At 43.4% G+C, this 12,485-nt stretch overlaps 2 protein-coding genes and 1 long non-coding RNA gene across 4 annotated transcripts; 1 reads left to right on the top strand and 2 right to left on the bottom strand.

The window, feature by feature from the left end:
• Positions 1-5,331: 5,331 nt before the first annotated feature.
• Positions 5,332-6,367, bottom strand: LOC6728208 (probable WRKY transcription factor 21). The gene is given in 2 exon segments (XM_016176790.3): positions 5,332-5,989; positions 5,991-6,367. Coding segments are annotated over 2 exon segments (603 nt in total). The 5' UTR covers positions 6,291-6,367; the 3' UTR covers positions 5,332-5,686.
• A 4,538-nt stretch (positions 6,368-10,905) lies between these two features.
• LOC27208754 lies at positions 10,906-11,426 on the top strand. The gene is made up of 2 exons (XR_001601025.2): positions 10,906-10,945; positions 11,037-11,426. It is a non-coding gene; the product is annotated as an uncharacterized LOC27208754 (long non-coding RNA).
• On the bottom strand, positions 11,205-12,155 carry LOC27208172. 2 transcript variants are annotated; one of them, XM_016183784.3, is made up of 5 exons: positions 12,006-12,155; positions 11,809-11,927; positions 11,669-11,750; positions 11,470-11,606; positions 11,205-11,398 (listed from the first exon to the last, which is right to left on the bottom strand). In XM_016183784.3, the coding sequence occupies exons 1-4, from the start codon at positions 12,109-12,111 to the stop codon at positions 11,512-11,514; spliced, it is 402 nt and encodes a 133-aa protein (XP_016034847.2). In that variant the 5' UTR covers positions 12,112-12,155; the 3' UTR covers positions 11,205-11,398; positions 11,470-11,511. The 2 variants fall into 2 exon arrangements, with proteins under 2 accessions (XP_016034847.2, XP_044779248.1); XM_044923313.1 differs by lacking the exon at positions 11,470-11,606.
• Between the last annotated feature and the right edge of the window lie 330 nt (positions 12,156-12,485).

Below are 12,485 nucleotides of genomic sequence, written 5' to 3'. Positions count from 1 at the left end.
CCGGCAAATGGATTCAAAACCAATAAGAAATACACCATCAGATGTGCATTTGAACATGGTTAGTATCTTTGCCAAATATGCTTTCTGCACTGAAACTAATTTATATATTTGGCCTGCCACAAACACAAGTTATGGTAAATATATTTGGAGTGGTTGGAAAATTGATATGTACATATAGCACTTATCGGTGAAACCATTCTTTCGTCACTAACTTTTAACAGATAATCTGGCTTAAGGTATACAACTTTTTCGCTGCATCTCCTTCTTTTCATTTATTGCTTAATTTATATATGGCTGCGTAAATAAATGAAATGATGAAAAAGTAAAACAGCAGAAGCCACCAGTTCGCGACGCGGGAGGGACAAACGAAAATTAATGACAAAATTTAATGGACACTTGTACGGCGGACCACGCCCACTCACCCGCCACCGCCCCCTTATCCTCACGCTGCGAGTGCGTGGATATGTTTACACACACTTATGCAGTGCTACACTCGCCGGCGAACTGAAGTTTACTTATACATTTAAGTACGCGTCGCATTTAATGGACTGAAATTGCATGCCCGCCCAGCGGGAGCGGCAACAACAGCAGCATCTGCAGCAACTGCAGCAAGTGCAGCAACAACACGAGATCACGAGTCTGGCGGGAAAACAAACAACAAACGTTAAGATTGTTTGACGGCAGCCGCTTATGAAGCACCCTACTGCACTTTGGCAGCACGACAAACCCAATAATGTCTCGAGGTTGCCGCTGAGTTGCCGAGTTGAAGTTGCCGCTGAAGTTGAAGTTGCGGCTCGAGTGGTGCACTGATTAGCTGCCGGTTATACCGTCAAATAAGTTGTGATACATCCTTTATACCGATCCCCATCGCGATCCCCCCGCTGACAACTCGACGACGAGCGGGAGTGGTTGGCACAGCTGAAGTGGCTGTGGATTCCGCATGATGAGATATTTTGAGTGCTGACAAGCTAAGTTGAACTATTTACGGGTTTCAGGCGGAAAGTTTTGCATTATATACATGTCTATTAGATGGTTTTGAAGGCCTTGAGGTTATTTTTGTATGAAAATAAGCAAATATTACCTGTATGCTCAGGTTAAAGTATGATTTCATCAATTTATTCTTTAATAATTTATAGCAACAGCATATCTTCTTCTCTTAACTTAATTACTTAAATACATAAAGTTTGAATGGAACACTTTTATAGTTTTTATATGTGCAACCTCTTAATTGCGCAGAATGCTTTCAGGCTTGGGTCTCATCACCATCACCACCAACAGATGTAGTGCAAAAAATAATTCCCCCCGAAAAGCAACGCAACTCCGGCACTCTCGCATTCCAGCATTTTGGCATCCTGGCACTCTGCGCTTCTGGCACTCGCGGCCGCCTGAAGAAGCCGCTTGGTGCAAAGGAACTTTCAGCTCATTAACTTAAAAACTTGCGGGGCTCTCCAGCAGGATCTTAGGATTTGCCTGAATGCAGAACATGATGCATGACAAAGCCAAACCGAGCCGAGTCGAGCCGAGCTTTTCTCTGTATAGCACTTCAAAAAAATACCGCAGCATTTTTAATTTACTACAGAAATTACAAGCGAAATGCGAGAGCTGCGTGAGAAAAAGTATTTTTCTTAAAAGCCGAAGGAGAAAAACGCATTGGAACGGGGAGTGGTGAGGAGTGGAGAGGAGATGGAAATATAAATAAATAAAGCGAGGTCGAATGCAGCAGCACTCCCGTTCGTCCTTTTCTCAAACAGTTCGCCCAGTCAGTCAAGTCACTTTGTCATTCCGAGTGGAGCGGCAGCATCAACAGCATCCTGCATCCTGCAGCCAGAATCCTGAATCCTGCATCCAACCACCGTCCACAACCATTCACATCCACACACACACACACACACACTCACATTTGCATGACGTCAGGAGTCGAAGGAGGCCCGGACTGCCAGGATGTGCCGCTGAATGTGGATCTGTAGTTTTTGCCGCCGCCAGAGTTCTTCACTCCCATTTCATCTTTATTTTTTTCGTGTGCTGGTTGCTTGCCGGCGACGGAGCTCTTGTTGGTTTTATGCTGGCAGCGTGTATATTTAATTAAAACAGGATTAATCTAGCAGAAACAATACTTCACTAAATGCAGGAGCAGCGGGAGCTGCAGGATCTGCAGGAGCAAACTGCGCTGCCTGTGGTCCACGGACTCCAGCTTTAGCTCCATTCGCAGTTTCGGCTTCAGCTCCAGCCTGCGGCTTGGCTAACAGACTCGTTGGCTTGCCCGCCAGTTGGAATATGAGGGGGAAGCTGGTGGAAAGCCGTCCGAACCCTCCCGAATGGGGTTGGAGTGGGGCTTATGGAGGTGGCACTGCAAGTTGCGGGGAGATGTGGGGCTGACCTGGCTGCCAGATTCGTCGGAGCTTAACACAAACAATGGCGTTAACTGCTCCGGCTCAGCCCCGCTCACTTACACACACACACACACACACCCACACACACTGAGGGGAAAAACACGACCCCAAAACAAGGATCATATTTAATATTTGAGTGCTTCCTGTTTGACCAGCACTTCTTGAAGTTGCATATAGACTTTTTAATGTTCAAACTCAAAGAAAGACAATAGATACACATTGCAAGCAAGACTTTATTGCATTCTAAAAATAAACACATATTTGTTGTGCAAAAATCTCAAAATTAACAAAAAAAAAATAAAAGGATTTTCCATATTACTTAAACAGATCATCATCTAAAGTATAGATCGCTTTTAATATGTCATGATACATCAAGTGGTTCAAGCTACTGAATAAATATGCAAGATACAAAAGTAATATTTTTTTTCTTTAAAACATCGAATTTGATTTACAAAATGGGTGTAATTAAGCACATGAAAATTTCGCCCTGTGCACACACGCTCACTCGTCGTCTTTAATGCACTATGAGCCCCAAAAAGTATGCTGTGCTTTTTGATACGTTATGCAGATCCTTGCCAGAACACCGCCGACAGCTTAGCAGCGCGCCTTCAATCATTCAACTTCAGCTTGGCCTCCTGTTCCGACTCCGAATGGCTCCTCCACCTCCGAGTGCTCCGCCGACTGCTCGGAGCTGTGCTGCCAATCAAGGAAATTGCGTGCTCACATGTTAAACGGGTCGGATGAGGGGTGCCAAAACAGGACAAATGGGTAGGAAAGAATAACAGGCGAGTGGGCGGAGCGCTTTTCGGCCATTTACTATCGACTTTAATTAATATTTACCCACTGAGCGCCGGGCTTTCGGCAGCGACTATTAGCCGGGGCAAACAGTTTTAACAGCTTTTGCGGATGTTTTGACTTTTAGTCCATCGGGCCACATCAAAAAACTTAACTTGACTTTGGCTCAAGCACAAGTCAAACGGAGGGCAAATAAACAAAATATATATACATCTATACACTTAAATATATAAATTTGTATATATGGCAAGGCGGTAGCAAATTTCATCGCTCGCCAAATATTATTTCTTTTTTAATAATTTGACCAACGGAAAGAAAACAACTTGGTGCCGAGCATAGAAGATTGAAATCCAAGAACCAGAACAAGAGCCGGCCCAAAAAACCTGGCTAAAATCCACACCAGGAAGTGCTATACACAGGCAATGCCAACAGCAACAGCAAATACAACAACAACAACAGCAGCAGCAACAACAGCAACAAAAACAACGGCAACATGAGTCGAAATTGTAGTTGTACAAACACGTCAGCTTTTAAATTACTTGGCCTAAAGGTAAATTGAGCGGAAGTTAAAATGTTGGAAAAACAGCACGAAAAAAGCAAAACCAAAAACACGGGGTGCTCGCTGGCTCAGTGGGTGGCCTAATGGGTGGTTCTGGCTGGGCGATGCAGTGGTTCGCTGGCCCAATGGCTTGGTGGTGCCTCGGCGGTTCATGGTGTAACGGAATACAGTGCCAGTTAAGTGGCGGGAAAATGGTGAAAGGGAATGGAGTGGTGTCCATAACAACAGCAACAAGAGCCGAGCTCGTGAAGAGAAAAGGCGGCACACGGCAAATTTGCCGGGAGTAAACGCAAGTATAATAACAACCGAAAGCAAGTTTTTCGGCTCAACTTGTTGTTGTTGTGGCAGTAGGTACTGCTGCTGCTCCTGCTGCTCCTTCTATGAAATTCAGTGGCATACAGAACGTAATTTCAACTAAACGAACCGACAAACAAAAACAAACAAACAGCGAGCAGCGAACAGCAACGAAATATTATTTTAGCTGGCTTGCATCCTTCCTGCAGCCTTGCGGCCAACAGGAGATTCCCTGCCATACAAATGCATATACATACAGATGTATATTTATATATACATACGTACACCTTCATATACCTTTCCCTACATTCATATGCCGGCGGGATAAGTTGGCGAAATTGTGCAATAATAAAATATTTGCAATGTACTCGAAGCGCAGAACGCCAGCGACAGGCGGGCTGGCTGGTTGGCTGGAAACTGCATTTTCATAAAGTGCAGCTCATAATAAAGCCGCGGGTGGGTGGATGGTGTTGGTTTGGCTATGGTTTTTTATGTGGGCCCAAGTAGAATCGCCTACATACACACCCCTCCTCGGGGTCCGAATAAAAAGCGCAAATAAATATGAGCAGCAGCAGTAGTTGCAGCAGCAACAGCAGCAGTAGTTGCTGCAGCAGCAACAGCAGCAGCAGCAGCAGCAACAAGCCGAAGCAAAACAAACAACAATGGCAACAGCAGGAAGGCCAAAACAAAACCCAGCCAGGAATACAAAGCCAAACAAAACAAAACACAATACAATGGCAACTGGCAATGGCAATGTAAAAAACCAAAAAGAAAATATAATAAAGCCCGCGAAAATATTTGCAGCGGGCATTGAGAAATGTTGCGCAATAAAAATTGCATTTTTATGCTGATGTTTGAATTTCGCATGCAAATGAAAAACGAACAGTGCCAACCAAAATATAACAGTCGCAGTTCCTTGGCCATCGTAATCTCGACCATATAGCTACCCGATATCTAGGAATCAAACTATCTAATTTAAAGCGTAATCATATCTATTTGTTATTCACATTTCCCTATCGCCATCATAACGCCAAAAGCATTTATTTTTTGGATTCTCTCTCAACTGTCAATCATGATAAACCTATCACGTGTCAAACAAATTATGCAATTTTTGCAGGCAAAAAGTAAGTCAATAAAATGATAAACTTTGCGTTACAGATACAAGTATTATTTTAGAATATTTCAGAGCAACAAACACCAAAGCCAAAAATATAAAAGGATAAAACATAAATACTTATTGTAAATACATATGAGTGAAAACAATTTTTCAAGCATTTTTATTTTATTGTTCTGTTGCGTAAGCAAGCAATTTTAATAGAAAACGCCATAAAATACTTGATCCAAGTGAAGTATTTCCCTAACGCGCTGCCATCAAAGTGAATGCCACTATACTCAATAGCAGTTTTGCGGCCAAATGGAGTGGATTTAATACTCCTTTGATACCCTCTGTCTGTCATGTTGCATAGACAACAAAATGGTCTGGAAATAAAAACGAATGGTGGAAGGGAACTGCGAACTAGGAATCTCGGGGCAGGAAGTGGAGCTACCGCTACCGCTACCGTTTGCCTCACTACCGGCATCGCGGATTTTCCCGCTTTTCCCCGGCTTTTCCGACGCTTTCGCGCTCCCATTTCCCAGCACTCTCTCTCTATGCCGGCTTAGCTGAGACTTTGCGCCCACGCTCCACGTGTTTATGACTTTGAATTGCAACTTCATCCGCCGTGTGGGCCGCCGTGGTCCTTAGTCCGTAGTCCTGCTGTTCCAGTTGCTGTTCCTGTTGTTGTTGCTGCTGCAGCAGGTCCCGTTTTAGTTGTTGCCACTGCCGTGTGCCGTTCGCTGTCGGTTGCAATGATGGCGGCGCATAGCGCGCATTGTGACGCGAAATGGCGTCGAGTTGAATAATCCAACATGGCGTTTTGCCGCCGCCGCCGTCGCGGCCAAAAGAGCTGCACTAGTATTTGTGTTTCAGCAGCTATGTTTGTGTGCGTTTGTGCTGTCTGTTTCCGGCAGCCGGATAAAAAACTTGGCGTTAAAGTGTTAATATTTTGAGTTTTGAGAGCGTCGGACTGGCAGGACATGCAAATCCTGTACAACAACGTCTGAGAAACGACGGCGGGGGGTGGAGGGGGCATCGGTAGTTTTATTGGAGCACCATGGAGCGTCAGCTTCGACGCTGTTTCCCCTCGACGCTGACACTTGTTCAATTCAAATAGCACGCCAGAGCCACCGACATTGATGTCCTGGCACGGCATTCCGCCGCTTTTCCGCTTTTCGGGCCTAGCTCCGTCCGGAATGGGAATCGGGATCGCAACGCTACGGTTTGCTGGGGTATGCTACGGCATGGAATCGGAATGGACTGTTATGGTATGGCGTGCCCCGGCGAGCCGCATTTATGTTATCTTTAATTTTTCACTACGAAATTGGCCGTGGGAGTGCAGTTCGAATTGCCAGACAACAAGCATATTTATTTATATTGCCCCGCGCCGTTCGACCCCAATGCGAACTGTCATGAAGTTACGGGCCAGATGAAGCACTCCAGTTGCCATGAAATGGGAGTGATTGTGAGGAATGTGGGGATGGCGTCCATCGCCACCTGTGAATCAAATCAAGTTGGGGACGACTAATGGGAAGAAACATTTGGACACTTGACTGTCAATTTAATGAGATTTTCAAAAGTAAATGTGCTGATAATATTTAAGAATTTTATAATGAATTTATAATAAGTAATTGCGATTATTAACATCATCAAACATCTAATATTCGATACAGGAAATATAGATGCTGTACTGCTTCTTTGGAAGGTTCAATGCCTTATCCTTAAACATCACACCTGACACACAGCATCACCACTACAATTGCAGGTGAATTTGACTTGTGACCGCGGAATAGCTTTCCCACTTGGAAGGCTCGGAGTCAATGCAGCATATTAATGATTGGCTGCGAACCAATGTTTGACCATCGTTCGTTTAATGAGCACAAGGGCTTTCGATCTTGGCCAATTAATCAATCGGGCAACGCATTTCGTGGTCAGCTTGGCCAAGTTCCCCCAATTAGACCGCTGCGGTAAGTGTTCGCTTAGCAGGAAAGTGCCAGCCAGATGGAAATGGTCGTAGCATGAATACTGAATGACAAATAAGGCATCATCGTTACCATTATCATCATCATTATCATCATCATCATTGCCATCACGAACGCGGGCACCAATTAAATAGTGCCTTTTCTTTGTCGGTTTATCGCTGATTGGCCGGTGTAAATTTCAGTTTTACTTAAAAATTAATTATCATCAGGTTGGGATCGGCTTGTTGATTTTACCAGCGGGACAAATGGACGGACGCTATGAAACGGTCATGTCACATTAAGCATACGCAGTGTGTACGCAGCGCATAACTGACGGCAAGCCAAGCAATCAAGCGAACTGCCACTAAAGCCCCGCATCCTCCACGTAAGTCCCTCCCAGGCAGCCGCCAAACCAATTCCAGAGTCCGGCAAACAACTTGCCAGACTGCAAAATACAAAAAAAAAACAAAAAAAATGAAAGAAAGAAGGAAAAAATTGTCAGGCTGGCGTTTAAAACCAGTTCGTATCAATTTAAGCGGACATATGCTTAACTTTACTTGCGGTGATTTTTCAACTTGGCCCGCAGAGTTGCAGGTTGCATGTAGTAGTTACCTGAGTACCCCCCACCCCCCTTACTTCAACCGCTGGAAAGAAGAGAGGGCGAGGTGAAAGCAGGAGGAATGGCTGGAGTGCTTTGCACATTGACAGCGTTAATTAACTTTTAATTTAATTTCGCGTAAATGAGTTTTTACTGTCAGCGCGCGTTGCTTTATTTAAGCTGACAAAAAACGCAATTTGCAATGCAAGAGTTTTTCCAGTTCGAGGGGGTCAAACGATCGAGCCAGCCAGCCAGCCAGTCAGCCAGCGAGCATGCTTTTAAGCGCGGTTTTCAAATGTGGCTGCGATGTCGTCAGCCAGTGTCAATTTATGCCGCCAAAGTGAAAATCCAAACTGAAAGATTTATGCAGGCGACACACTACCACACACACACCCATACGCACGAGGCACACACACGGGGGCACACACATATTTTATTTATATTTTTCACTCGCAAATGTGATTTATACGAAAAATCTCAGCAACAACATGGCTCTGGCTTGCTGCGTGTGCGTGTGAAATATTTTGCAGCGTTTGAGCTTTTTAAATTCAATTTCCAGCCAGCTAAAGAGAGAGATGGAGTTGGAGTTGCAGTTGCAGATGCATGAATTCGGATTCAGATGCACATGCCGATGGCAATGTCGATGTCGATGTGATGTCGAGGCCAGCCGTTGCATAAATAAGCGCTTTAGACCACTGTGCAAAAAGAGGGGTTGGGGCGGTCGGTGGTGGCAACTGGAAGTGGAAGTTGAGTTTCGGCCACACACAGAAGGTGTGTGTTTTATTAATTGCCAGCGCCAATGCCGCAGTCGCCGCAGCAGCCGCGGCCAAGAGAAATATGCGAGCAATGCACGCATGCGGTTCCCTCAGTTTTCCCGCCCTCCCCCACAGTTGGCCACCACCCAGTTTTCGCGCGACTTTTCCTCCTCTTTTTATGCTGCACCAACCGCCGACCATTCCGAGTGGCCAGTCGCACGTTATATCGTTAATGAAAACTGATTCTAGTGTCATTAACGTGCGAGCTCTCCAGACCATTTCGAGTGCAACGCGAGCAGTATCTCTCAGCGTCCTTGGGGCACCGCTGCCACCTCGACGCCACGACACCCGGACACCATCCACATCCTCATCCTCAACCCCCTTCAGTCCAGTGCCAGCGGGCATGACGAGTCATTTAAACTGATGCGTCGCCAACTGAGTGAGCAACTGATTGCGTCCTGCCACTCCACGGTCTGCAGTCCGCAGTCTGCAGTCTGATGTCCAAAGTCCCCTTTCGATCCCCAATCTCCCAATCCACCCATACCCATGTCCTCCTCGTTACTGAACCCGCTGACGACTTAATGACAGTCATACAAAATACGACAACGGTGCGAAAATTGCAAGGCTTGCCATCAACACTGCAACGCTGCTCCCGATGATTACCTTTTAATGCAAATATAAAAAATGAAATGAAGAACAACATAAACCGATCGGAGGGCAAGGAGTCGCAACAAAAATGCTCTTAATAACACCGGCGATATTAGGAAACACTTAAGTTGGTTGTGTTTGTTTTAGGCATGTACGATACTATAGGAACTTAAGTGAACAACCAAAAAGTAAACAGGTTTTTAAAACTTGTTTTGAAAATTCAAGAAGAAATGGTGGCAGTCCGTTGAATAATATCTGTTTGTACTATATTTAGTTAATTATAAATAAGATAAGTAATATAAAATAACAATTATCATCTTTGTAAGATTTTATGAGAGTTAATATGGTGATTGAGCTTGTTTAATCCCATTTATTATCATTGAATCAAGGGTTTTAAGAGGTTTCTATCAAGATAAATAAAGGGTTGTTTGTAGTAGTTTTCTATTGAAAATGCTATATTTAGTTGGACTAAAGTAAGTTTACAATCTCTATTTAGATCTCTAAAAACTCTATTTGGTATATCCAACTATCTTGTACTTATCCTGGATCCACAATTCAAACATCGTTGGGCTGCGAGCGTGAAGGATTCAATAATTGTTGCGATCCGTGCTGTTTGAATTGATTGACGAGTGCAAGCCGCCTGCTCGGGTCGGGCACGCCCCTAAATACGCAGGGTATAATCAAAAGCGATGGCAGGAGCAGAAACAAAGGCGACCGTCCGACAAGCTGACAAATAAAAAAAAAAATCCAAAAGGCAGAAAACAAGCGAAACGTTGCGGCCCGAAGGGGAATCGCGGCATCGGGGATCTGGACAGAGCTTCACTTGCCATGGCATGGCATGTGTAAATGACGCTTAAAATTGAAAAATTAAATGAGAAATTATTATGTGTGGCAGGAGTGGAGGGGCAGAGAGAGGGTGGAGGCAGCCACAGGAGGCGGCAGGAATCCGGCGCTGGGTATTCTGCCCTGTGGGACACGTGTGTTAATGTGCGAGTGTGAGACGACGGCGCAGTGTCATTAAATTAATTTGTCAAATATGTATAAAATAATAAATTACCTTTTTGTCAGTTACTCGTTTATTAATTTGTACATGGCAACAACTTTTCGGAGCTGTGCGACAAAAAGGACCAAAGCGGGTAAAAAACAGGACGCGCCACTGTCCAGAAGTCAACTAGCATAAAAAATTATGATGTGTAAAAAGTAAACACACGCGCGGCAAAAAAAGAAAGCGAACCAGCGGAAAAACTGGGTGGAAAATGGGAGAAAGTGGTGTGGCCTGCCATATATATTGTGATGGAGGTGGAAGAATTGGACAAATTGTCTGGCTGCTCATCGTGTATCGTTTAATAGAAACGACCCACCACAACCCACACCAATACATAAACACACACATGCACACTTACACACACACACACATATGCACGTCACATGTTTTTGGGGCATTTTTATTTCACAGCTCTGGCCGAAAGTTGAATGATTTATGATTTATTCAATGCAACGGATAAAACGATGCCAACGACCAGGACTGTGTGACTTTTGTGTCTGTCCGTTAAATTATTTTTTAATGTGTCTATTAAAAAATACAACAGCTGCATCAACAACTGCAGAAACAACTAGATCAACTATAGGTATAGGTACTATATGCGGTAGGTGCCCGGAATCGAGTCGTTCAGGTGGAGATTTTTGGGGGATTTGGCGCCGGCATTAACATGGAACCAATATAAATGGCATGCCAAATTGTAGTGGATAAACAAATTTGCCGCTTCATATGCGAGTGTGGCAATAAAAACTTGTAGAGCCAAAGCCAAATGCGATTTGGTGGGGCATTTGTTTTAAATTACCCTGGCGTGTAAGTGATGAACTGGTGTGTCTGTATGTTTTCACTCTTTGTTTTTTCGTTCTTTTTTTTTTTGCTTTGCTTTGCTTTTTGGTTCGGCCAGTGTAACAGCAAATTGAGCAGTCTCCCATAAAACAACAAACTTAGCCGTTTTGCGGCGCTACTGACGACCAGCAAAAGGAAAAAAAAGGGAGCATTGAACTCGCCCCACCAGTGGATTTCCCCAAAAAAAATACAAGGAGCTACATGATGAGCCATAAAACTATTGCAGTTATTTGGAGTAGATTGCACGGGCGGCGGCGATACCCAGATACTTATGGGATAAGGTGGAATAAATATTTCCGTTAGCGGCCAAAAGGCGATTGCAATTCAGGCCAAAGCCCCTCTAATGCCAACTTATCCAGTTCCTATCATAAATACAAGTTTGCGAGACCGTGGTTTTCCTGCTTTCGAACCTAAGAAGCTCTGCAAATAAAAGGGGAAATGTGAGAAAGTGTTTTGTATTTATTATGGCTGGTTTAAAATTAATATAGTACCCTAAAGTATAATCGCTTTAAAATAAAATATAGGCATTTTATTTATGAAAATCGCCTGGGCACTCGATAGCGATCATCAGAAGCCATAACCACTTGATAATAATTGAACACAATAAATGAAAAAATGAAAAAAAGCGCTAAGGGACAAATATTAAAAGGTAGTAAATATAAAAAACAAATTAAGGAGCAACAGACTCACCCAAAGGTATTATTAACCAGTGAATAAAAAATATGCCTATTCCACAGAAAACTATGGACGAGCCAACCAAACAGCGCACATCCTGTAAAAAAAAGGGTTTGTCAGTAAATACTAGAATATAAAATATTGTAAAATATAACCTTTAAAACTCCTATTAGTAACATGAATCCAGATAGTATAAAATTGCCTCCACATATGCAACCAAAAACCAACACAGCATTGGGTAGTTTTTGTCGTTTCACGAAGTCCACAACTAGTGCTTTTAATTAGAAAACACAAAAGTGTCAATTAGTATGTAATTTAATGAAGTTGATTGATGTTTAAAAACTCTACTTACGGATAAAAGCGATCCCAAAGATTATATTGATGCATGCCCAGAAAATGCAAGCCCTGTACTTAGTGCAAATATTAAGTTTAGTTATAAACGAAAACTTCTTGCACATGGTATTTCGAAAATATTAACACACATTTTGACATTAAACGAAAATAAGCATGTTAAAATACAAACTTAATTGTTCTGTATGTTAAATAGTGCTTTTTAGTAGCAACTAGAAACTTGAGTTGTTCTTCGCTCTTTGTAATTATCGAACTCGAATTATTATTCATTAGCACCTGCTTGAAACTAATTACCATGCAAATGGACAACTCTGTTGAGACTCCGATACATTTACCCACTTGTCCATATGGACAATGGTAAAAGTAAGCAAATAATGTCATTCAATTACAGAATTAAACTTTCCCCATTTCGTTTTCCGTTGAAGCGTGGAAAGTGAACACAGTGTCGTTGAAACACCTGAACCCTTCCACTTCCATTTCC

Source organism: Drosophila simulans, chromosome 3R, assembly GCF_016746395.2.
Source record: "Drosophila simulans strain w501 chromosome 3R, Prin_Dsim_3.1, whole genome shotgun sequence".
Classification (NCBI taxonomy): Eukaryota; Metazoa; Arthropoda; class Insecta; order Diptera; family Drosophilidae; genus Drosophila; species Drosophila simulans.
The sequence above is the reverse complement of the archived record's forward strand: the minus strand, read 5'-3'. Positions and strand labels throughout refer to the sequence as shown.

Coding starts and splice junctions, on each gene's coding strand:
- LOC27208172 (XM_016183784.3), bottom strand. CDS start 12,111: ATGTGCAAGAAGTTTTCGTTTATAACTAAACTTAATATTTGCACTAAG. Junction 11,928..12,005: donor CTTTGGGATCGCTTTTATCC/GTAAGTAGAGTT, acceptor TCTAATTAAAAG/CACTAGTTGTGGACTTCGTG. Junction 11,751..11,808: donor TACTAATAGGAGTTTTAAAG/GTTATATTTTAC, acceptor TTTTTTTTACAG/GATGTGCGCTGTTTGGTTGG.